A 26,341-nucleotide genomic window follows, 5' to 3' on the forward strand; every position below is an offset into this window, starting at 1 on the left:
ACTGGATGAACTCTCTAGGCTACTAAACTCTTCCAAACCGACAACCTCCTAATCTCTATAGCCCTCTTTTCTGCCGGCGCTCCTCTATATCTTTAATTTCTCTCTCTCTCTGCAGGTTCCTTCCCTTCAGACTTCAAACATGCTCTCGTTTCCCCAATTCTGAAGAAACCCTCTCTCGACCCCTCTTCTTTGTTTAGCTATCATCCAATTTCTCTTCTTTTCTAAGGTCCTGGAATGGGTCATTTATTTTCGCTGTATTGAGTTTATTGAAGCCAACTCCATCCTGGACCCTTTCCAGTCTGGTTTCTGTCCATGGCACTCTACAGAGACAGCCCTCACCAAGATCTCAAACAATCTTTTGCGGGCCATGGCGAATGGCCTCTACTCTAGTCCCATTCTTCTTGATTTCTCTGCGGCCTTCGACACTGTGGATCACTGTCTCCTGGTTGATTTACTTTCTGACCTTGGGTTCTCCGACTCTGCACTTGACTAGTTTAAATCTTACTTATCAGATAGATCTTTTGCAGTGGTCAAGGGTGTTCAGACCTCGTCCTCTGTTCCTTTATCTGCTGGAGTTCCCCAGGGCTTTCTTGGTTCCCCTTTTGTTCTCTCTATACACATTGTCCCGCTAATCTGGGTCCTAGTCTCTGGAGCTGCAAAAAAAACCAAACAAAAACAAAAACAAAACCAAGGTTGCTCCATCCTCAGTATGATATCCTTTCAAATGCATCTGAGGAAGAAGACCTTAGAACCCTTTCACACTATACATTTATAGTACTACGGTCCCAATGTAACTGCCACAAAATCCTAGGGTTTGTCGTTTGATGAGCACTAGAGGTCTCTGGGAAAGAATTCTAAATACTCCTCCCTAAACTGCAAATAACAGAGACAGCATGGTGTAATAGTTTGAACACTGAACTAGGATTCTGGGAGACCAGGATTCAAATGTGTGCTCAACCTTGGAAACCCATTGGATTTGAGCAAGTCATACTTTCTCAACCTTAGGGGGAGGCTATGGCAAACCTCCTTTGAATGTATCTTGCCAAACTAAATGTTTGTTTAAATCAACTTTGACTTATGGAAATTTTATCAAACAAAACAAGCTTCATTTATATACCGCTTCATACCGCCTAAGCAGTGTCTAAGCGGTTTACAACTGTAAGCTAATTTAATTAAAGGCACACAATAAGAAACTACAAATCCCAGGAGTCAATAAGATATTGCTATGGCTGTAAAAGTGGAATCACAATGCTTTAATTGTATAGTGTGAAAGGGCTTTTTAGTCTATGAAAGCTCATGTTCCCAATTCTTTCTTTCAGATAGTCTCAAAGGTGCTACAACATTTCTCTACAGCCTTTTAAATAGTTAAGCAGGGCTATTATATCACCTCTTAGCCTTTTCTTCTCCAGGCTAAGAATATCCAGCTTCCTAAGCCTTTCTTCATAGGGCATGGCTTCCAGACCTTTCACCATTTCAGTTATCTTGTCTCTGGACACACACCAGCTTGTCAGCATGCTTTTTGAACTCTGATCCCCAGAACTGGACACAGTATTCAGGTGAGGTCTGACCAAAGCAGAATAGAGTGGCACTATTATTTCCCTTGATCTAGACATTATACTTCTATTGATGCAACCTACAATCACGTTGGGGGTTTTTAGCTGCCACATCACACTGTTGACTCATGTTCAACCTGTGTTCTACTGGGACTCCCAGAACCCTTTCACATAAATTGAGCATCACCTGATTGTGTAGTGAGGCCAAAACTCTTCAATATTATTATCAATGACTTCAATGATGTGTTAGAGGGAATCCTTATCAAGTTTACAAATGATACAAAATTGGAAGGGGTAGCTAACACATTGGAAGACAGGAATAGTATTCAGAAAAACCTGGACAAACTAGAAAATGGGATTGAAAATAATAGAACTAAATTCAATAGGGACAAATGTAAAATTCTGCATTATATCATCTGTTGTATTTTGCTCCCACCCTTTTAGCATTGCTTAACAAAAAGATTTCTTTTTCATTTTTCAAAACAAAAATAAACCTCCAGCCACACATGGGATTGCTTTGTTTTGCAGGCATTTGGATCAATCTGTATGGCTGATTGAATATCCCAGATGCTGAAAATTGGACGGCACACCTTCTGCAGTTGCCCACCCCTAGTCTTAGAGCTTATGGTATTTTTCTCTCCGACAGAAACAACAGCCTACATCATAGATCACTGTTTTTGTTTTATAGATTTCTACCACAGTTCATCTTGCAAATTGTAAATATCAGAAGTTAATTACTTTCATTCTAATATTATTAAATTCCAAGTTACTAAACAGAGAAGGCCATTTTATTTGCATTCTGCAGGCTGCTGTCTGATATTCAGTCTGTCTTCATTGACCACACAGAATGACAGTGAGGCACTTATCTTCAGTGCAATTTTCATGCATATCCAGAACTAGGAACTGCTTTTGGGAATTGCTTCATGTTACTGACAGCCTTTTCTCATTATCTCATTCTCCCTCGGAAAGGACTTCCAGTACATTTAATCTGCAAACACAGACTGGCACTTTCTCTTCCTCTTATGATCTGAATGGAAATGCCTCCATATGCAAGAGAAATGAATATGGGACAGCATCATTCCCAAACCACAGGAGATTGCTACTTCTTTCCAAAAGAGCAAATACTATACAACATGGGAGGATTGCTTCCTCATACCAGTCTCACTGCTTCCAGCACATCTGCCAAGACATAAGTGCTATCCCATGCCTGACCAGGTTGCCTTAATGCCTTCTCCAGAATTTGAGCTGTCTCTTGGAGTTCCACAGGAAGTAGTTTGTGCTTTGTTTGCTGCTGACAGAACAGGATCTCATTGACTTCCTCTTCAATTTTATGAGTATAGAGCAAAGGGAAAATCTCCTTAAGGGTAGCTAAGGCATCATTTCGAAGCAGGGGGTCTCGGCAAACCAAATTGAGAATAAAAATGCCTGCAGATAAAAAAGTAAAAGCTTGGTTTATTACAAATTGTAAAATCAATATTACTAATTAACAGGTGATCATTAAGTCTAATTCTCTGCTGTTTCAAGAACCTTTTACAAGAACTGCCCCTCTCATCCTTGCATTAGTTTCAAAAAACCTGAGATCTAGGAAACAATCTGAATGAATGTATTTTCTTTATTTAATCCATGAAGTATAAAGAACAAGCACCTTTAGAGTTCCACATATTCTTACATATCTGGAGCCCTTCTTATATGATCCAAATCAAAACAGAGGCCATAACCAAGGAACTGAAGCTTCAGTGTAAAAAACTCTTGGTCCAAATATACCTGATAAAGCCTTACCTTCTGTTTTCAGAAGAGATCTCACTTTCTGAAGAAAGGACTTTTCCACAAAGCCTGGTGGTGGGCAGTTCATTCCTAAGGTAGAGTCTTTGCTGTCTACATCAAACATGACAGCATCATAAGAAGATGAAGCTGGGGAGAAGAGTAGGAAAAGAAGAGTAATGTGTTCATGTGAGAGCAACAGAAATGGAGTGAACCACTATGGTTATATAAGTGTCCTACTGTCAATCCAATATAGTCTACAGCGCACAGCCATACCTTACTATACCAACAGCATCATATATAAAGATAGACAGCTAACGTTTTCTATCATGTTTACCACTTCTAAAAAAACTCTCCCTAGGGCCCTGGACTTAAACGAGTATAGACCAGTATCAAATCTGCTTTTCTAGGCAAGGTGATCAAGAGGGAAGTTGGCTCTTTATTCCAGGCAATCTTAGATGATACAAATTATCTAGACCCATTTGAAACCAGCTTCAGAGTAGGATAAGGAGTTGGGACTGCTATGGTCACCTGAGTGGATGATCTTTACCTGAGCATTGACGGGGACTGTATCCCGACTGGTGTTCTTGGACCTCTCAGTAGCATTCAATATCCACAACCATGGTATCCTCTGAAATGTCTGAGGGGGTTGGGAATTAGAAGCACTATACTTCAATGGTTCCAGTCCTATCTCTTGGGCAGGTTCCACATGGTGATGTTTGGGGATAGCTGCTCCTCAAAAACAGGAGCTGTTATACAGTATACTACAAAGCTGCACCCCTAAGTAGAGCTGGCAGACCTAAAGATGGTAGTGCATGTGCTGGTAACATCAAGGCTGGACTTCTGCAATACACCTCTGTACCAAGTTTGAAAACTTCAGTTAGTTCAAAACATGACAGCCAGATTGATTACTGGGACATAGGGGACTGATCACATTACAACAGTATTAAAATCACTCCACTGGCTGCCAATTAGTTTCCAGGCAAAGTGCAAAGTGTTTGTTGTTACCTTCAAAGCCCCACATGGCTTGGGTCCAGGTTACCTACAGGATCACCTCTTTTTGTATAATCCACGCCATGAAGTCAGGACCTCTGGCAGACATTTACCAGCACTAGATGGCAACTGTCAGTCATTTTCTTCAGCTGCCCCAGACTGAGGGATGACCCAGTGGCATCATTTGGGCAAGGGGAGTGTAGAGGGGGCAAACCACACCGAGGGACATGCACAATAGAGGTGACACATGGTTGGGTCCTCTTGCCTCAAAGGATGCTCACAAAATCAGAGAATTGGAAGATACCTCAAGGACCACCTAGTCCAAGCTCCTGCCAAGCAGGAACATAGAACCAATGCATCAGTTTGATCTCCCATTGGGCCAGACACTGCTGCAAGACACTTCCTGACAGAATTAGGAAAGTGAAGGCAGTTGAAAAACTTAACTTAGCACAGATATTATTAATTCTATTTTTTTGTTTGGACTAGTATACATGTCTACTGTTTTGGAAGTACAAATTAAGTGAGTAGGCTGGTTCTGTATCTAAGTAAGAAGACATATGCAGTTATTTGCACATCATGCTGCCAAATAATGTTACATCAAAAAAAGACTGTTCTACCAAACTGAGCACACAGTCACTACAGAAATGTCTGTTTTAACTGACTACTTTTTAATAGATCAGAAAAGGTTTGTATTTTCAATTACGGCTTACTGGTAATAAGAAATCTGAGCAAATACACACTCTAGTGGCAGACAACATTAATTCATTGCCTTTTGGGAAAGAAAAACTAAAGACTAAAATATGTATGATGGGCCAGATAGATAAACTTATTGTCACGTATGTACCTATTCACTTATCAAGTGGAAGAATTTTAACCCACCCCTCAGTTTCTAATGCTAGAAACAATCCAGGCCAAAGAGGAAATGTTTGAGGCTGCCAGCCTATGTGTACGTTATGTGGGAAAGGGTTCAGCTCTCCTTACTCTAAAATCCTTTTGGCACAATTTTCCATCCCTCACATTCCAACTATCTTTTCCAAACTACTTTTCAAAATGCTTTTAGAGTCCGGTCAGGAGTTGAGGGAAAGTATGGACAGGTGAAGCATCACTCAATCTGCAATTACTTCCCAATCCTTGTTTGGTGAAAAACTGTGTTCTAAAAGGTAATCTGTAGTCATCACACCTAGTTAAAAAAATATCAGAATTGACTTACTGTGCCACAGCAATGACCCAACTAGTTAGTTTAGCATTCTGTCTGTTAAAGCAGCTAATACGTATTCTGCGCACAGCAAAGGTATGACTATGGCAGAAGCTCCTACAGACAGTCTGCCTTCTGTACCCGGATATTTAGAAGTATATTGCTTCTAGGAAACACCTTTGAAACATGTAGAATGTCACTGCTTTCTTTTTTTAAAGTTACCTAAGCCAGTGGCCGTAATTATGTCTAAAAGAAGTAGATTTTGTTACCCACAAAAAGCAAATGTGAGGGTTTTATTTCAAAATTGCCAAAAAGATTTTGAACTATAACCAATGCAGCACTAAGAGAGTTCTCAAGATCTCAAATATAAATAGGGCTTCCATATATCTACCTTATGAAAGTAACAGAAACTGCACGCCTTCATATTGCTCCCCCCCCCAAAAAAAATGCCAGTTTTTTTATTCTTCTTCTACAAAACTCCTGAAACAGTATGAAAGGAGAAATTTTTTTCAGCCTTCCCCTCTTGCACATTTTTCATGTTTTAAATCCCCTCTAATCCATTAACTCCCTCTTCCCATTGTTCTGAGCAACACAAAAGTGCAAGAATAACAGAAATTCTCATGAGAATCCTGAAATGCATGGCCCCCAGAACGCCAATTTGAGAATACAGGTCTGTATGTGAATCCAAAGCAATATCTGTAACATCTAGGGCCTCCACCAAGGCCTTTAATATGTGTGGGCCTGAGAATTAATTACCTTTTGTTGCAAGGCTGGCAACATAAGTTAAGCCATCTGCAATGTGAACTTTGAGTCTGTCTCCTGGGAAGAAGCCGAACCAGTGTGTAGCAACTTCCAGCATGGCTGGGTCAATCTCCACCACATCAATACAGCACTGCAAGAAGTAGTCATGGATGAAGAGAGGCAGGCTGCCACCACCAAGGCCAATCACTAACACATGGATCTGGGCCTCTGCAGTAAACACACAGAAGTTATGAACCGACATGGGCATAGCTGGCATACAAAGTTTGCACATCACCCTTTTAAAATACCAATCCAAACCCTTCTATATGTTCTAACCCCAAACTTCCTGATATTTGCTGGAAGTCAAACTCAGCCAAAACTTCAAGGTCTAGCAAATTCCACATTTGCCCCGAAGACAATTTCATTGTCCAAAAGGTGGAAGAGGCAACAAGGGGATCAGCTATTTTGGATCTGATCCTAACCAACAGGGATGACCTAGTTAATGGAGTGCAAGGGGTGGGATCCTTAGGTGGGAGTGACCATGTACTCCTGGAGTTTGTTATACAAGGGAAAGGAGAAGCCAGGCATAGTCAGACATGCATTCTAGACTTTAGGAAAGCTGATTTAGTAAACTTAGAGAAATACTGGGGGTGATCCCATAGTCAGGAATACTAAAAGAGAAGGGAGTTCAAGATGGATGGGAGTTTCTCAAATGGGAGATACCGAAGGCACAATTTCAAACAGTTCCAATGAGGAGGAAAATGGGAGATGTCTCAAGAAACCAGGATGGATGACTAAGGAACTTTCAACTGAGCTACGTATTAAATGGAACATATATAAGAAATGGAAAAATGGGGAAATCACCAAAGAGGAATTCAAACAAATAGCGAGCACGTGTAGTGGTAAAGTCAGAAAAGCTAAAGCGCAGAATGAACTCAGTCTTGCTAGAGAGGTTAAGAACAACAAAAATGGCTTTTTTGGGTATGTCTGCAGCAAAAGGAAGAAGAAGGAAACAATAGGGCCACTGCATGGAGAAGACGGTGAACTGTTAATAGGGGACAGAGAAAAGGCAGAATTACTCAACATCTTCTTTGCCTCAGTCTTCTCAGAAAAGGAAAAGGGTGCTCACCTGAGGATAATGGAGCAAAGGACAGAATATGGGAATTTCAGCACAAAATAAGTAAAAAGACAGTACAGGAATACCTGGTTAATCTAAATGAATATAAGTCTTCAGGACCAGATGAACTACATCCAAGGGTAATAAAAGAACTGGCTAATGTAATATCGAAGCCATTGGCAATAATCTGTGAGCTCTTGGAGAACAGGAGAAGTCCCAGAAGACTGGAGGAGGGCAAACGTTGTTCCCATCTTGAAAAACGGAAAAAAGAGTATCCCATCAATTGTCCTCCAGTTAATCTGACATCAATACCAGGAAAGATTCTAGAGCAGATCATTAAACAGAGAGTCTGTGAACATATAGAAGGCAGTTCTATAATTACAAAAAGTCAACATGGGTTTCAGAGAAACAAGTCATGCCAGACAAATCGTATCTCTTTCTTTGATAAAATTACCAGCTTGGTAGATGAAGGGAACGCTTGTGGACATTGCATATCTTGATTTCAGTAAGGTTTTTGACAATGTTCCGAATGGCATTCTTGTAAACAAGCTAGTAAATTGTGGTTAGACAAACCAACTGTTAAATAGATTTGTAATTAGTTGACCGGCCATACCCAAAGGGTGCTCAGCAATGGCTCCTCTTTATCTTAGAGAGAAGTGACCAGTGGGGTGCCACAGGGTTCTGTCCTAGGCCCATTCTAGGCTGCATCAATAGAAGTATAGTGTCTAAGCCAAGGGCAGTAATAGTGCCACTCTATTCTACCTTGGTGAGGCCTCACCTGGAATATTGTGTCCAGTTCTGGGCACCACAATTCAAAAAGGATGTTGACAAATTGGAGCGTGTCCAGAGGAGGGTAACTAAAATGGTGAAGGGTTTGGAAACCATGCCTTATGAGAAAAGACTTAGGGAGCTGGGTATGTTTAGCCTGGAGAAGAGAGGCTTAAGAGGTTATATGATAGTCCTCTTTAAGTATTTGAAGGGATGTCACATTGAGGATGGAGTAAGCTTGTTTTCTGTTGCTCTAGAAACTAGAACACGGAACAATGAATGTAAGCTCCAAGAACAGATTCCATCCTAGCATTAGGAGGAACTTCCTGACAGTAAGAGCTGTTCGACAGTGGAACACACCCCCTTGGAGGGTGGTGGGGTCTCCTTCCTTGGATGTCCTGTCAGAGATGCTTTGATTGTGATTTCCTGCATGGCAGGGGGGGGGGTTAGCCTGGATGGCCCTTGTGGTCTCTTCCAACTTTACAATTCTATGATTCTTATGACTCCATCAACAAAATGATATTGTTTACAATCTATTACTTCAGAACATGGAAAGAAGCCCTTAAATGCCCCCAGCTCCAGTCCTGAGATGGTAGTTAAGCCAGTTGCCAAGTGTATCAAGGGTCAGAAAGTGCTGGAAATAATCAAATGGTTGTGATCTGAAATCACACCCCAAATATTGAGATGGGGGGGGGGGGTGTCAGCTGCAGGAAACACAATATAGTAGTACAATGGAACCATAGAAATTTAAATCAAGCTGCCACACAGTTTAGTAACTGGTTCATTCTGGCCACAAATAGAGGTCACAGTTGGAAAGAAAATGGTGCAAAAGACCTTCAACAGCAGACAGCTACTCTTTCCTCTTAGTCCTGGGGCCTGTATGCATATTCCTTCTTTGTCCCAAGTAATCACAGTGAAATCCCCTTGGAGGTGCAGAAAACTTCCCACTGAAATAAATGCTTCCACAAGCAAACAAGACCATCTCTTATACATGCACTACGGTAGAGAACCTTTACCTCTTGAGGTGTTTTAGACTACAAGTTCCATAATCGCTCACAACTGACCATTGCTGGATCAAGTTAATGGGCTAAAGCACTTGGAGGGCACAGGGTCCTGGCCCCTGCACTAAGGGCTTTGCATACACAGAAATGAATTACTTAACTAGAAGCATAGAACAGGAAAAAACCACATGGGCCATCTAACCCCCCTTGCCATGCAAAATACACAACTAAAGCACTCCTGATGGATGCCCATTCAGCCTCCCAGAGTTCATTAACCTCTGAAGCATTCCTTTCATTGTTAGACAACGACTTGAGCATTACTGGCAAAGATCTCGACTCGTATCTGACAGGACACGCCATGGGATTTGTCTTAAATCCTATGGTGTGGCGATAGCAGCTAAGACGTCTTTCTATTCTGTACCTATTGCGTCTGCGAAATCTTGTCTGGCAGAGCTATTCAGGATGGTTAGGGATTTAATTCAACTACCTCCCAACCTGAATCTTTTGCTAGAATCTACAACAGCCTGCTGTGACGCTTTTAATAATCACTTCACAGACAAAATCTCTCAGATAACAGCCGACTTGGATGCCGGCTTTAAAACTGAGTCATTAGGAGAGGCATCCAGCATCTCCGCCTATACTGTTATTCTGGATCAATTTGAGTTCGTTAATACTGAGGATGTGGACAAGCTTCTTGGTTGCAGGAAAAAGACGATTTGCTCTCTCGACCCTTGCCCGTTTTGGCTGGCCGTCCAGGGGGGTGATAGGAGGCAGTGGTTAAACCACTTCTAAAGAAGCCTTCCCTTGACCCCTGGACAGAAACAACTATAGGCCTGTTTCATTGTTACCATTTTTGGGCAAGGTAATTGAGAGAACAGTCGCCATTCAACTCCAAGCAGTCTTGGATGAAACGGATTTTCTAGATCCATTTCAAACCGGTTTTAGGGCAGGCTACAGGGTTGAGACGGACTTGGTCGCCTTAGTCAATGATCTCCATCTGGGCACTGACAGGGGAAGTGCTTTTGGGCCTCTCAGCGTCCTTCGATACCATCAACCCTAGTATCCTTCTGGAATGCCTGAGAGAGCTGGGAATCGGAGGCTCTGCTTTGCAGTGGTTCCGATCCTACCTCTTGGGAAGATTCCAGATGGTGTCACTTGGGGACAGTTATTTGGCCAAGAGGGAGCTCAGGTCGGGCATCCCTCAAGACACGATTCTATCCCCAATGCTGTTCAACATTTACATGATGCTACTGGGTGAGATCATCCGGAGACATGGGGCGCGGTGTTATCAGTATGCTGATGACACCCAAATATATTTCTCTATGTCTCAGACTGCTGCAGTGACTAAGGAGGGCATCTCTCCTCTGAACGCCTGTCTTAATGCAGTAATAGATTGCATGACGGAAAACAAACTCAAGTTGAATCCAGGTAAGACGGAGGTACTAGTAATAGGGACTCCCAATCCGGGAATGGAATTACGCCAGCCAGTTCTGGACGGGGTCACACTTCCCCTGAAGAATCTGTTCACAGTCTGGGGGTGCTCCTAGGCTCATCTCTGGATGCGACGGTCAGGAGTACTTGCTTTCAGCTTTGGCTAATACGGCAACTGGGCCCCTTTGTGGAGTGGGAAGACCTTGAAACAGTAGTATAAGCACTGGTAACCTCTCGGCTCGACTTTTGTAATGTGCTCTACATGGAGCTATCTCTGTGTCAAGTTTGGAAACTTCAATTGGTACAGAATATGGCAGCCAGGATTTGCCCACATTACACCAGTTTTAAAATCCCTTCACTTGCTGCCTGTTAGTTAGATACAAAATGTTGGTTTTAACCTTTAAAGTCCTACATGGCTTGGGTCCTGACTTCTTGCAGGAACGCCTTTTCTCATATCATTCTCCCCGCACTCTTTGTTCTGCTGGGAAGAATCTGCTTCAACCAAAGAGGACTAGACTCTCGGCAGTGACCCAGCAATCCTTTTCAGCGAAACGAATAATTTTTCGAAACGAATAATTTCAGCAGCTGCTCCTAGATTCTGGAATGACCTGCTGCATGAGATCTGTCAGATCATCACCTTGGAAACCTTAAAGAAGGCTATTAAGATGGATCTCTTCCAGCAAGCCTTTCCAGACTAGACCACCTCCATTTACCTGCCTCCCCCCTCTCCACTTTTTCTCCTCTTTTCTCCATCCTCATTTCCATCCTATCTGAACCCCACTATAAACTTCCTACAAATCTCCTACTTATTTAACTGTTATTTTATACTATTGTTTTAATATCCTTCTGGTTTAATCTCCTTTTAGTATTACTGTGTTTTTATACTGGGAGGGAGGGATAGGGTTTTTTTTAGAATTTTTAACTGTATCTTGTTTTATTGTTGTACTCCTCTTGGATTCTGAGTGATTAAGCGGACTATAAATAATAATAATAATAATAATAATAATAATTATTATTATTATTATTTCCACTGTCAAACAATACTTAAAGTAAAAAAGTAAAGTTCTTTTTTAATATTTAGGTGGACTCTCCTTTGCTGTAATTTGAATCCATTGGTTTGGGTTCTAGTTTATGGAGCAGCAGTAAACAATCTGGCTCCATTTCCTGCATGCCATCACTTTAGATATTTAAAGATAGCTATCATGTCACCTTGCAACCTCCTTTTCTCCAAATTAAACATACTCCCTAAGACATTCCTCATAAGGATTGGTTTCCATGCCTTTGATCATCTTGATCAACTTTCTCTGGACACATTCCAGTTTGCCATTATCCTTTTTGAATTGTGGTGCCCAGAACTGGACACAGTATTCCAAGTGAGGCCTGAGCAAAGCAGAATAGAGTGGAACTACTACGTCCCTCAATCTGGACACTATGCTCATGTTGATGCAGCCGAGAACTGCTTTGGATTCTTTGACTGCTTTATCACATTGTTCAGTCATGTTTAGCCTGTATTGTCTACTAAGACTTCTTGATCCTTTCAAGCCAGGTGTCTGCCATCTTGCATCTGGGCATTTTATATTTCCTGTCTAGATGTACTACTTTATTTTTATCTCTGTTGAAATTCATTGTTAGTTCCCAATATCTCAAGGTCATTTTGAATTCTGATTCTGTCCTCCCACTAATTTGGTGTCATCTCCAAATTGGATAAGCATGCCTTTTATTCCGTCATTTATAAAGAAGTTAAACGACACTGGGCCCAGGACAGACATCTGAGGCACCACACTAGTCCCTTATCTCCAGTATCAAGAGCAACCATTGGCAAGACTCTCCGGGATTTGTTTGAGAACCACCTAATAGTTCATGAGCTTGACTGCAAGCATATCATGGGGGACCTTGTCAAAAGCCTTACTGAAATCAAGATACTGTATACTACATCCACCACACTCCCGTGATCTAAAAAGCTTTAACTCTATTTAAAAAAAAAAGATTAACAGACATTTAATTAGGCATGACTTGTTTTTGAGAAAACTATGCTGGCTCTTAGTTATACAGTTGGCCCTCCATTTATACATTATACAGTTGGCCCTTCACTTTCCCAGGGGATCCATTCTGCCTCCCACCATGAAAACGGAGGCTCGCGCACTCCATTAGAAACAATGGAGGATCACTCCTTCGTGAGTATTCAAGACCACGAATCTGAGATCCACTCATTAGGAGGGGCAACTCTATAACTTTCTAAATGTGCACAGTCTGACTATTTAACTATCTCATCTAGAATGTTTCCTAGTATTGATGTCTAGTTGATTAGCCAGTAGTTGCAGGGTCCTCACTTTTGCTATTTTTGAAGTCAACATTCCCCCTCCTCCAGTCTGCTGGGTCTTTTCCTGTCCTCCAAGAATTCTCAAAGATGACTGACAGAGAGGTTACATCTGCAAGGTTTTTTTTGTTTTTTTTTTTTTTTGTACTCTTGGATGGTCATCTGTCCCTTGAGACATGAATGGAGTAGTTAGTTATTTTTTTTACTACCTCTTTACTTATTCTAGACTGAAGTCCTCTTATTGCATGATTTGTTCCATTTTCACCAGTCAGAGCAGTTTTTCTTTTGGGAAAAGACTGAGGCAAAGAAAGTGTTGAGCAGCTCTGCTTTTTCTTTGCCCCTTGTTAGCACTTCACTATCTTCATTATGCAGTGGTTCTACCATTTTCTTGTTCTTTCTCTTACTCTAAATATAGCCAAAAAGCCCTTTATTGTTATTTTTAACCACTCTGATGAGCCTGAGAAAATTCTGAGCTTTAGCTTTCCGAACTTTCACCCCACATACTGGCTATTCATCTGTATTCCTCTTTGGTGGTTTCCTCCTTCTTCCATTTTTATAAACGTCTCCTTTAAATCTCAGCTAATCTGAAAGTTCTTTGTACGTCCACTCTGGTTTCTTTAGGACATCCCCCACATACCCCCACTGCCTCAATGGAACTGTTTGCAACACTTGCTTTTAAGAAACTCCTGTGCACTTCCCTTTGAGCATTTCTGACAATGGGATCTTACTCAGTACTTCCCTAACCTTACCAAAATCAGCTTTACTGAAGTCCACAGCGTGTACCTGACTACGTTTGGCTTTCCCTTTCCTCTGTATAACAAATCCCAAGAGGACATGGCCACTCTGACCTAGGCATCCCACTATTTTCATTGACCAATTCATCACTACTAGTTAGGAACAAATCCAAAAACAGCTGATTCCTTTGTTGCTTCCTCCATCTTTTGCATAAAGAAATTGTCTGTAAGGCAAGCAAGGAAATTGTTGGCCCTAATACTCTTGTCAGTGTGATTTCCAACAAATATCAAGGTAACCGAAATCTCATATTACTGCTCTCGCTCTCTCTTTTTAATATCTGGTAAAATTTTTTTACAAAGGAATCATCCAGATCTTCAGTCTGACTGCTATCCTTCCAACTTTCTGCCTCATGTCAATCTCCTGCACATATGTACCTACCAAAAGCACAATTTTTGTCTCACCAAGTGGACTCTTACCAAAGAAAATGTATGTCACTCTTCTGAACAGAACTCTTGTTCTAGTACTTACAAATGTGCACTAACATTGGAAATTAATACAGTTACCACCTATGTATAAATGTCTGGAAGGACAGCATCAGGATTTTCTCAGGCATCTTGATCAGGCTCTAAATTTTAGCATTAAGATAAGGCTGACAAGGATTTCTCATAAGCATTGCTTTTCATTCAAGTATTGGGTTACAGTGGAAATGCGACTAATTGTACTACCTACCTGGGAGGCATTCAGGATTTTTCAGGAGACATAGTCCTGCAACCATGGCTCTGTGGTGAGCACAACACAGGTAGCTTCTGTCAATAGATGGAGTGGCTGATACACTGGTGGGCTCAACCTGGCTACTGGAGGCTGTATTTTTCTTCTTTTTGTGCTTCTTATTCCCTATTCAATGAGAAATAAATTATCCCTTAGGCAAATGTATCATCATGTGGAAGATAGGAGGACGTAGTATGACCACTGACATCATGTAGGCAACAGAACTCTAAATAATCTTTCTCTCCACACTGGCTTCAGTTTTGACATCAGTGAACCATCAAAGTCATTAGCCCCAAGACCTTTAGTAAGATTCTTTCCCTTCCTAGTAAAGCCAGTTCTGCCTATTTTGTGACAACTCTCTTTTTTATATTTGCTCATTATATAAGAAGGCATGAATAGCCCTGCTTTGGCCTGGCACACTGGAACTGGTTGAGTAGTTGGGATGCTAAAGGCAGCCAAGAAGACTTTCATAAAAACACAACTCTTAATCCAGGTCTTATTTTATCAGTACAGTCTGTGCACATTTTGAATCCTTAAGTGAGAAGCTTGTTTTCCCACTGTTATTTGTGCACAACAATACACAAAGTAGATTTTGTTAGCTCTGTTCAAACAGCTGACAGCTTGTTATCATTTCCTTGAGCTCGCTATTAAACAGAAGCAGCTAGGGGAGAACAGTCTTGCTTCAACACCTGAGGCTTCAGACCAGAACTTGGAAATGCTAGCAGTGCTGCCTGCAGCATTCTGGGATACATAGTAAAAAACCTGTATCAAATGAAATAGAGTATTTTTGTTATCAAAACAGCAGCCCATGTGGAAACCCTCTGGAAATCCTTCTTGCCAAAGGCAAGAGACATTCACTTTTGGTAAACAGGCAATCAAAATTGTATATGCCTGTCTCTATTCAATTTCTACAGTAAGCACTCTCCAGCCCCACCATTCACTCTTCAAGCATTCAAACAAAATATATTCATAATTTAGTACTCTTCAAAACCATGAGGAAGGGATACCACCTCTTTTACAATTGAAGCTAAGATCCTGAGAAAACCATCTCACTGTTTATGCCTTTGTGATGACTTCAAGCCACACTTACCTACTCATTCCTCACAATTCAGCTTCTCACTCCTTCAGCAGCCCTCATTCTACAAAGACTGCAGTTGGCTGATGAAGCCTCACTCTCCTACTCCAACCTCATTCTCTGACATTATGTATGCCATATATCCCATTTCACCTTTATGGGATGTCCTGGATGAGAGCCTTGCTTCTGACTGTACCACGTTCCTGTTGCTGAGAAAGATGAGGTGGCGGAAGTAGTGGGCATCATCTCCTTTCACATCCTCAATAACATACTCCCCACTCCAGGAGCTAGTAGCACGATGTCGGATGGTGCGGATCCCAATGTCTCCACCCACTGACAAAAAGGGTACCTGAAGGAGAAGGTAAGCTGATGATGTCACCATGTCACAGATAGCACCAGCAAAAAATATGGAAGCAGACACACTAAGCAATCAACATATTGGGTTACTTTACAGCATGTTAAATCATTGCTTCATCTGCCTTAATATCTCCTCGTGTAGACTAGAATCTATATGCTTCAGTTAAGATGATTATTTCCCAACCTTTCTGTTTGAGCTGCAGGAAAAGTGCCTTCCACAATCTCTAACACAGACCAATAAGTGTTCCTAGATGCAGGAGGCCATGTCACTTTTATACCAAGGATTCTGGATCCACTTGACCTCACTAAAGCATGTTTGGTGCATGCTTTAGGAACACACATGGCAATAATCAAACTTAGGATGGAGTTCAGATAACTTTGGGTTTGGGTCTACAATTTTTTGACTTCTGTTGGTTGCCAAGTCACACACTGGTTACCTGGTTAGGGCTCCTACCGTGCCTAGGTGTAGCAGTGGCTAGGGAAAACCCATTCTTTTCATTCCTTCTGGGAAAGGAGACATGGAGTGAGCCATTATCTTGAAGCTGCTGCTACTTAAAAGCACCCAGGACCTGCCTAGAGCACTTCCTGAGGTGGTTCCCAAGCCACCATTCCCTTAATCATGAGAACATTAAGCAAGGCTGAATGTCCCATAATTTCATTTTCTGCAGCCCTTGCAAAATTAAATTTTATTTTATTTATTCAGAGCACTGATACCTGCCCATCAGGCAAAAGGGTCCTAAGAGCATCTTAAAGGTAAAGGTGGTCTCTTGACATGGAATGTCTAGTCATAACCAATTGTAGGGTGCGCTGCTCATCTCTGTTACTAAGCCAAAGAACCAGAGTTGTCAAAGACTACCTGTGAGTCATGTAGCAAGCATGACTGCAAATAACACTATTACCTTCCCACCGAAGTGGTATCTATTTATCTATTTGTATTTGCATACCTTCGAACTGCTAGGTTGGTAGAAGTTGGGACTAGTGATGTGAGCTCACTCTGTCGTATGGCACTTGGGCCTCAAACTGCCAACCTGCCAATCTTACAATTAACAGAGTCAGCATCTTAACTGCTTAAGCCACTGCATTTCTTAAGAGCAGCTTACAAAGTATAAATTTGATTGTTCAGGCTTACAACAACAAAAAAAAAGGCAAAACACACAAGGAAAAGGAGATGATATTGGTAGAGGTGGTTAAGTCCAATAGACAATAGCCTAATTCTTTCGGTACCTTGGGTTTCAGATATAGAATTATACAAATAAAGACAGCTTTTTTTTTTACAGCATAAACTCTATGCCTGTTTGGAACAAAAGAAAGTAGAGCATGCACAAAAATAAGGCCTCAAAGAACAGAACAATTATATCATTCTGCAGAGCAAGGAAAAAAAACCCAACAAGAACAATTTACCTGTTGCTGGGCTGGGAGACCAGGTGGGGCCAACTCCATCACCTTTTCCGACAGTTCTGCCTGGATGGTTCCCATGTCTTTATACTGTTGATCTCTGTGCAAGCCCACAATTACTAGGCGCCAGAACCCAGCACTTGCAGCCAACTGCTTTTGTCCTTCCTCTGTCCCAAATAGCCACTCAGTTTCTCTGCCCTGCGGTACTGAGGAGAGACAAAATCAGAAATATGACTATACAGAAATTACAGGTCTTCTCTCTAAATAAAGCCTGCCAGCTCTCAATTACGCTAGAACCAGTGTAAAAGCCCCATGACTGCTTGTGGTCCCCACAGCCCGGTACAAACAGGTGCTTTGTGGGACCTTGGGGCCAAAATTAGGGCTCAGGAATGCGAAGTATTCGCATGCACCCAAGCCCTAGTGCGTGGTGGCGCCATCATGGAGCAGCCCCGTCCACATGGGGGCCGCCATGATGACCCAAGTGTGGAGAGGTGTCCATATGTCAGGGCATTGTGCTTGTGTCATTGATGCACGACAGTGTGCCAATGCACACCAAAAAGAACCTGCTTTTAGTGGATTCTTTTTGGTGCAGAGGGAGCCTGTGCGGTTTGGTTCCTCAGGAGCAAAGAGAGGCGGCTCCAGCCCACCCTTTCGAGGTGGTTTGTCGAGCCCCTACATGACTGTTTTTGTGGCTCTTGTCCTCTCCAGACTCCTTGGACCATTCCCCTCCCCCAAAGGTCATTTGCCTGTTCTGAAAGCATCCAGGAGAGGCAATGCCCTGACATATGGACACCTCTCCGCACTTGGAGAGGTGCCTCTCCGCACTTAACAGGCTGCAGTGTTTAATATCAAACCCCACTAATCTTTCAAAGTGGATCTCCTGCCATGTTTGCTTTATTCTTAGCATTTTCATAAGAATGGTTCCTAAACCTGCCCACCTGTGCACTAGATCATGCCACAGATTGGCTTTCTAATCTGGGATGTTAAAAAATTACACTATCATCTCAGACTGCTTTGATTTAACAAGAGAATGAAAATCGGTAGAACCATTGTTTGTAAAAGCAAATAATATAAATAGTATTTTGACAGCACTTTCCATCTAGAGAGCAAGAAGAAAAGAAGAATTGATATATGGAAGCAAAATATGTAACAGAATTTGGGACATGTGCAGGTCTTAAAATAAATAAAGAGAAATCAGCCAGAATCGCCTTCAATATGTTAACAGGAAAACAAGAAACACTGCAAAGTAAAACAGGAATTCAAATACAGAAGAAAGTAAAATATTTAGGTATACAAATTACGAAGAAAAATAGTGATCTATTTGATAATAATTATAAAAAGGGGTGGCAAGATATTTTTAAAAATCTGGAGAAATGGTCAAAGTTACAACTATCGCTACTAGGTAAAATTTCAATAGTCAAAATGTGCATACTTCCTAAAATCCTGTTTCTATTTCAGAATCTGCCTATCATACACAACAATAAAGTGTTCAGTCAATGGAAACAAGATCTCATGCAATTTATATGGGCAAAACAGAAGGCAAGAATAAAATGGAGTATATTAACAGATACGAAAGAGAGAGGAGGTTTAGGCATGCCAGACCTGAGATTGTACTATTACGCTTGTTGTCTAAACTGGATAGAAAATTGAATAGACCTAAAAGATGAACAATTGTTAGATTTGGAAGGTTTTAATTTGAGGTATGGCTGGCATGCCTACCTCTGGTTCGGTAAGGTGGAATTAAATGCAGAATTCAAAGACCACATAGTAAGGAGAGCCCTATGGAAGATATGGAATATATCTAAAGGAAAAATATATAGACAGATGCCAGATTGGATATCTCCCCAAGAGGCACTGATGAAAAAGGGGAAAAAAGAAGGAAAAGAATGGCTAAGATATAGAGACATATTAAAGGTAGAAAATGGAAAGGTAAGGATCAAAACGAAGGAGGAATTAATAGCAGAATGGTATGACATCCACTGGTTTCTCTATTTTCAATTACATGAAAGATATAAAAAAAGATGTTAAACAATATGGCATAGTACAAAATGACCTGATCTTAATGGATAGGAAAGGGGAAAAAATCTAAAAATTTTATAATTTGCTGTTAAAAATAGAATTGGAAGAAGAACAAATTAAACATTGCATGATTCAAAGGTCACAAAACTTTGGACATAATATACAACTAAATTCTTGGGGGAAAGCATGGGAGGAGGACTTAAAATTCACTCTTTGCTCTGATATAAAAGAAAACATTTATAAAATGTTGAACAGATGGTATTTGACACCAAATAGATTGGCAAAAATATTAAAAAATAATAAAGGCTTATGCTGGAGATGTGAGAAACATGTGGGAACATTTTATCATATGTTGTAGACGTGTACAAAAGTAAGTAAATATTGGAAAGAGATACATAATTGCATACAAAAGATATTGCAACTTGACTTCCCTTACTACCGGAAGCTTGTTTATTAAACATGGTAGAAAATAAAGAAGCTAGGTTAGTCTTTACCACTTTTATATTTGCCAGAATCACATTAGCAAAGTTTTGGAGGACTTCGTCCTCCATAACTGCCATCCGCCGGCCTGAGTGGGAGGTCACCAGGCAGGTCCAGCTCCATCAGGGCTAGCCTGGAAGAAGGAAGAGCCCTCCCTCCAATCCATCTGCCTTGGTCCAGGCCTCAGAGGGAAAGAAGAACCACTGGACCTCATCCCCTTTCCCTCCACCATTCCCATCTCCTTTTGTTTTGTGTCTTTGAAATTGTAAGCCTGAGGGCAGGGAACTGTCCGATTAAAAATAATAATTGTAAGCCGCTCTGAGAGCCATTAGGGCTGAAGGGCGGGGTATAAATACCCAAATAAATAAAGAAACCCCAAGTATAGATGCATGGTTAGAAAGTGTCTTGATGTCACAGAAATTGATAAAATAATGATGGAATTAAGAGATGAAGCAGAAGAAGAAAATGTAATCTGGGAAACTCTTTTAGAATTATGTAAAGCAAGAATAACAATATAACAACAATGGGAGAAAGAGACAGTGAGATAGACATCTAGCTCGATACACGAAACAGGTATAGTTAAAATTAAAGATAAGATGTACCCTGAAATGGGAGTGTAACTGTCATCAGAGGTTTTGTAAGCTTAGGAATTAAGAGATAAGATACTGCATATTCTTAGTAACTACTCAAAAGAGGAGTCATATAGTGAGATAAAGGCACGAATCTTTCCATTCTGGGGAATATTTGAGATTGTAGCTGATAAGAATAGTAACGATACAGAATAGAAATAGAAGGGGGGGGGGAGAGAAATGTATGAATATTAATTAAGAATGTTGAAACACGAAGACACTGTGTATTTTTTAAATTTGTAAATATATCAATAAAGATTATTTTTTTAAAAAAAATGGAAAATCAAGATTTGATATTTTAAATTTATCCTTTTTTTTTTAACATTTTCACACCGTGGATGTTTGAATCCGTGTATAATAATATATTTATTAATATCCCGCCACTTCCGTTTTGGGGATCGAGGCAGGTAACAACAGTTTAGTAATACAAGGATAATAATAATTAAAAAAACCCCATCCACCCCCTAACCCACTCTCCCAGAAATGTAAAGTTACAGTGTGTCCGCGTTATACGTGGGTGTGCTATACATGGCTTTGAGCTTACACTCTCAAGCTTCAGATGAATAGGGTGTGCGCCTGTATTGCGTGCGCCGCTGTGCCACCGTGCGCACGAGCCCCATTCAAGTGAATGGGGCTCCAGTGTAGGCAGAATTCGTCTTACACAGGGGGCTCCGGAACGGATCCCCGCATAAGGCAAGGGTCCACTGTTTAACAATAAAACCATACATAAATATACATGGCAGTAGCATAAAAAGATACTGACCAGTAACAAGAGACGGCTAGCATGGGAGAATAATAAAATGAACAGATTTCTTCATTTTGGACCTTGTCAGTCAGGAAAGGCCTCCTGGAAGAGAAGCGTTTTTATCACTTTCTTGAAGGCCTCGAGAGAGGATATTTGGTGAATCTCTTCCGGCAGGTCATTCCAGATTTTTGGAGCTGCAGCAGAAAAAGTCCTTTGGGAAGTTATCACCAATCTAGTTCTTCTCGACTGTAAAAGATTCTTCCCAGAGGATTGGGGTGTGCGGAAAGGATTATATGGGAGGAGGCGTTCCTTCAAGTAAGCTGGACCAAGCCACATAGGGCTTTATAGGTAATAATCAACATCTTGTACTGTGCCCAGAAGCTAATGGGCAGCCAGTGTAGAATTGGTATGATTCGGTCAAACTTAGATTTACTTGCGACCAGTCTGGCTGCCATGTTTTGTACCAATTGAAGCTTCCGGACGTAGCACAAGGGTTGCCCCATGTAGAGCGCGTTACAGAAGTCGAGACAAGAGGTTACCAGTGTTAGGAAATGACATGTATGTGACCACAAAATAGAGCTGTAACGGAACCTATTATAGTTCCAGTGGCAGTTGACATTTGCATTATGGAATGTTGATGCTGCCAGTTCTTCTAAGAGAGAGTGTCAGTTATGACAGTTGGTGTAAGAGTAACTGCCTCTCTGTTTTGTTGTTGTGGTTGTTTGGTTGACAAAGTAACTTTATTATTATTAAAGCCCTCATGTAGAGTGAAGGCTTGAAGTGCTCTTGTTGTTATTTCTCAAGCCGGGAGCTCAAGGCTGTTTGCAGTGGTGAAGGAATATTTTCCTTCTTGACCTGAATACCTTTGCAGACATCTCTTCAGATTCCTTCTCCCTGGCGTCCTGTTGATGTGGCGTCCTGTCTACAGGTGGTTGTGGTGGACACAGTGTGTCTTTCTACGCCCCAACAACCAGTGCATGCACAACCGTTTCTAGGTCCCACTGCTCGAGGTAGGGCCGCAGCTAGCGTATCAGCTGAAGCTGATAGCAGGCACTCCTGGCTATGGCGTCAATCTGAGATGACAGATGGAGCGACAAATCCAGGAGTACCCCCAAGCTGCGAACATAGTGTGACCCCATCCAGGACTGGTGAACATATCTCCATGCCCAGAGAGGTGTTACCTATCACAAGTACCTCTATTTTATTTGGATTCAGCTTAAGTCTATTTTCCCTCATCCAATGCATTACTGACCTCAGACAGTCATTCAGAGGGGAGATGCTGAAACAGTCTGAGGCATAGAGAAATAAATTTGGGTGTCATCAGTGTACTGATAACACCCCGTCCCGTGTCTCTGGATGATATCGCGCAGCAGCTTCATGTAAATATAAAACAGCATGGCGGACAGTATGGCACTCTGAGGGACACCAGATGACAGCTCTCTCTTAGAGGAGCAGCTGTCCCCCAGCATCACCATCTGGAATCTGCCCGAGAGGTAGGAACGGAGCCACTGCAAAGCGGAGCCACCACTTCCTAATTCTTTCAGGCATTCCAGAAGGATACCATGGTCAAAAGTATCAAAGGTCGCTGAGAGGTCCAAGAGCACCAACAGGGCCACACTTCACCTGTTGATGCACAGAGATCATTGACCAAGGCAACCAGGGCAGTCTTCACTTTGTATCTTGACCTGAAGCCAGTTTGAAATGGATCAAGATAATCAGTGTCATCCAAAACTGCTTGGAGCTGGTTTGCAACCGCCCTCTTGATCACCCTGACCAGAAGGGGAAGGAGAGATACTGGCTAATAGGTATTTTTATCCAGGGGATCAAGGGAAGGTTTCTTTAATATAGGTCTTACTACTGCTAATTTTAAGATTGATGGCATTAATTATAGATTTTAAAAATTTCCGAATTGCCTTACCTCCCTGGATGGCCAACCATGATGGGCAGGGATCGGGAGGACAGGTGGTCTTTTTTACCTTACCAAGCAGCTTGTCTACGTCATTGGTACTCATAGACTGAAACTGATCCAAAATAACCTCATTGACGGAGTCACTGGACTCTTACTGCATCTGAATCAATGCTGGCGTCTAAGTCGGCCCTTATCTGAGAGATTTTAATCTGCGAAGCAATCATTAAAAGCTCCCATAGGCTGAAGAAGAGGTTTAGAGTGGTTGGAGTTAGTTTATAATAGATGAGCTGAACTGTGCTAGTGCTGCCCCAAAAATACTGCTTTTCAGTATAACTGATGATACTACAGCAAATTTTTACTCAAAGAAATCCCCTGTTCCCATAGCCATTATTAGTAATGTATGAAGACAAAAGCCTTTAAAAGATTCTCTTGGATTGTTTGGATTAAACTTGAGCATATAAACTCACTGATGAAGATGGCAAATTGATTGTCATGAGACACCTTCACTGTTGGGTTGTGCACCACATGCAAGCTATAGCGGACTTGGCTGGTTTCTTCACTGTAGAGATCCAGAGAGATGGTCCCTGCATTGGGATTCCTACTGAGTTGGCTCCGTAACAAACAGTACTGTTGTCTTTCTTTCACTGCCTCAATCAGCTGCTGAGTGCTCTTGAACCGGTCAGGCTTCTCCTGTGCTTCAGCACACAGCTCTAGGATGCATAAATTTGAGCCTGGGACAGGCTTCATTTTTGTCATAACATAAACAAAGACAGGTAGGGCAAATTCTCCTTCTGAAGTGCCTGCTTCATTGGTGGAGACTTGGTGTATTCGAACCATCCACCCTTTCTTGTAGAAATGTTCCACAGCTGCCTTCAACACATGTCCTTGTGCCAAAGACACACACAGGTAACGTCCCCCAAACTGCAGGACCCGGCCAATTTCAGAAAACATTCTTTCTGCCCTGCTCAAACTGCTTTCTTCTGCATCAGTCAACAGAGCATCAAGAGTGCCTTTGTCCAACACCACCTGAAAGCACACATCCGGGAAATCCATCTGCAGCACATCCATGACCATGTAGGTCATCTTGGGTCTCAGAGAAGCACTGCGTTCCTGCATTTGCTTGACAACCAAGTCACTAATGTCCACATTGATGATATCTTGATAACCTTCATCATAGAGCTGTTCACTCAGTTCTGAGTTTCCACAACCAACAACAAGGATCTAGAGGGAAAGCAAAAAAAGAACATCATATACATTGTCAGCAAACTAAAATGATTGCTTAACAGAACCATTTCCAGAAGAATCAACCTGACTGTTGTTCTGTCTGGTCAGATGTTTGAGAAGGGGCATTAACCACTGATATATGTCCTATGTTCTCCTAAACATACAGGACATACAAAAATTTTGGCTGCTACATAGATTGCAAGCCGTTGGCACATGATCCACCAAAGAAGTTTTTTCTTACAAAATCCACCGGAATTGTTTAAGGTGATCTCATTTTTAATATTCTCAGAAGTGCTTTTCTCATGAGATATGCAGAGCCACCATTTACTGTTCTGTGATGTAAAATAATCAGGATGGATAAAGATCTATGTTTTTTTAAAGAATAAAAAATAAAATAAATAAGTTTAAAATATTTTGATTGAATTTGGATTTTTAAAAATTAAATGCTTTTTGAGGAAAAAATCTATCTAGTTTTCTGTTTCAGATATATTATGGTCCAAGGGTTACTGACCGTGAAATTGGATTAGTTTTTCATTATTATTATTATTATTATTATTTATGGTACTTATACCCCGCCCTTCAGCCCTAATGGCTCTCAGAGCGGCTTACAATTATTATTTTTAAATAGACAGTTCCCTGCCCTCAGGCTTACAATTTAAAAGACACGAAACAAAAGGAGATGGGAATGGTGGAGGGAAAGGGGATGAGGTCCAGTGGTTCTTCTTTCCCTCTGAGGCCTGGACCAAGGCAGATGGATTGGAGGGAGGGCTCTCTCCTTTCAGGCTAGCCCTGGTGGAGCTGGGCCTGCCTGCTCACTCCCTCACAGGCCCCCTTTTCTGCTTGGCGACAACCCAGCACCCACCCCATGCATATTTCTCAATATGAGGTCTACTGTTCTACTGCAAATTCAAAATCCTGGTTGCTTTACATCTGGTCATCTTGGAAGCAGCTTGCTCAACATCCACCGAGAAGCCTCTTGCCCATGGCACCCCTCCAGGAAAAGCAAGTATGGGGAAGAGGCGCTGCTCAGCCAGCTGCAAGGGCCATCAAATCCAACCCCATTCGGCCATGCAGGAAATCATAATCAAAGCATCCCTGACAGATGGCTATCCAGCCTCTGCTTAAAGACCTCCAACACTCTCCAAGGAAGGAGTTTGTTCCACTGTCAAACAGCCCTTACTGTCAGGAAGTTCTTCCTAATGTTGAGGTGGAATCTCTTTTCCTGTAGCTTGCATCCATTGCTCTGGGTCCTAGTCTCTGGAGCAGCAGAAAACAAGCTTGCTCCCTCCTCAATATGACATCCCTTCAAGTATTTAAACAGGGCTATCATATCACCTTTTAACCTTCTCTTCTCCAGGCTAAACATCCCCAGCTCCCTAAGTCGTTCCTCATAGGGCATGGTTTCCAGACCCTTCACCATTTTAGTCACCCTCCTTTGGACACATGGCTCCAGTTTCTCAATATCCTTTTAAAATTGTGGTGCCCAGAACTGGACACAATATTCCAGGTGGGGCCTGACCAAAGCAAAATAGAGTGGCACTATTACTTCCCTTGATCTAGACACTATACTTCTATTGATGTAGCCTAAAATTGCATTGGCCTTGTTAGCTGCTGCATCGCACTGTTGACTCACGTTCAATTTGTGGTCTACTCGGACTCTAGATCCCTTTCACTGCAGCCCCCTTAAGTATATTCCTCAGGGAAACAAAGTATCAGAAAGACGGCCGTGGACACTCAGGCCCCACGCTGCTCCCATCTGCCCCATTTCCACCAACCAACCAACCAGCCCTGCTCCGTCCCCTCCGCTCTCACCGAGTCCCGCGGGCGCAGGTACCGTGCCAGCGGCTCCCGAAGCTCCCTCCAGCCTCCGTACCACTCGAAGACCCGCTCTCCCCGCTCCCGGAAGAAACGCTCCCAGAAGGCGGGCGAAGCGAAGTCCTCCGCTCGGCGCGGCAGCAACCGCAGCTCCGCCATGGCGGCGCCAGAGGAGGCTCGGGCGGAAGGGGGCTACACCGGAAGCGCCGCCATTTGTGACCCTCCTGCCTTTACTTCCGGCGCCGTCTGAGGGGTGCTTTTGCCAGGCCCCGTTCCTACCCAGCGGGTTTCCGGGGGAGGGAGGGAGGCCTAG

General features: G+C 42.1%; 1 protein-coding gene across 2 annotated transcripts; it reads right to left on the reverse strand.

The window, feature by feature from the left end:
* Positions 1–2,216: 2,216 nt before the first annotated feature.
* Positions 2,217–26,237, reverse strand: LOC149316678 (eEF1A lysine and N-terminal methyltransferase-like). Of its 2 annotated transcripts, XM_089516017.1 has the most exons (8): positions 26,026–26,237; positions 23,457–24,210; positions 17,214–17,413; positions 15,609–15,804; positions 14,342–14,506; positions 6,259–6,471; positions 3,333–3,464; positions 2,217–2,978 (listed from the first exon to the last, which is right to left on the reverse strand). In XM_089516017.1, exons 1-8 carry the CDS (start codon positions 26,185–26,187, stop codon positions 2,704–2,706), a joined length of 2,097 nt encoding a protein of 698 aa, XP_089372143.1. In that variant the 5' UTR covers positions 26,188–26,237; the 3' UTR covers positions 2,217–2,703. The 2 variants fall into 2 exon arrangements, with proteins under 2 accessions (XP_089372143.1, XP_089372145.1); XM_089516019.1 differs by lacking the exon at positions 6,259–6,471.
* Positions 26,238–26,341: the final 104 nt, after the last annotated feature.

Source organism: Sceloporus occidentalis, unplaced genomic scaffold (assembly GCF_023333645.1).
Source record: "Sceloporus occidentalis isolate IW3139 unplaced genomic scaffold, rSceOcc1.0.p SCAF_3, whole genome shotgun sequence".
Lineage (NCBI taxonomy): Eukaryota > Metazoa > Chordata > Lepidosauria > Squamata > Phrynosomatidae > Sceloporus > Sceloporus occidentalis.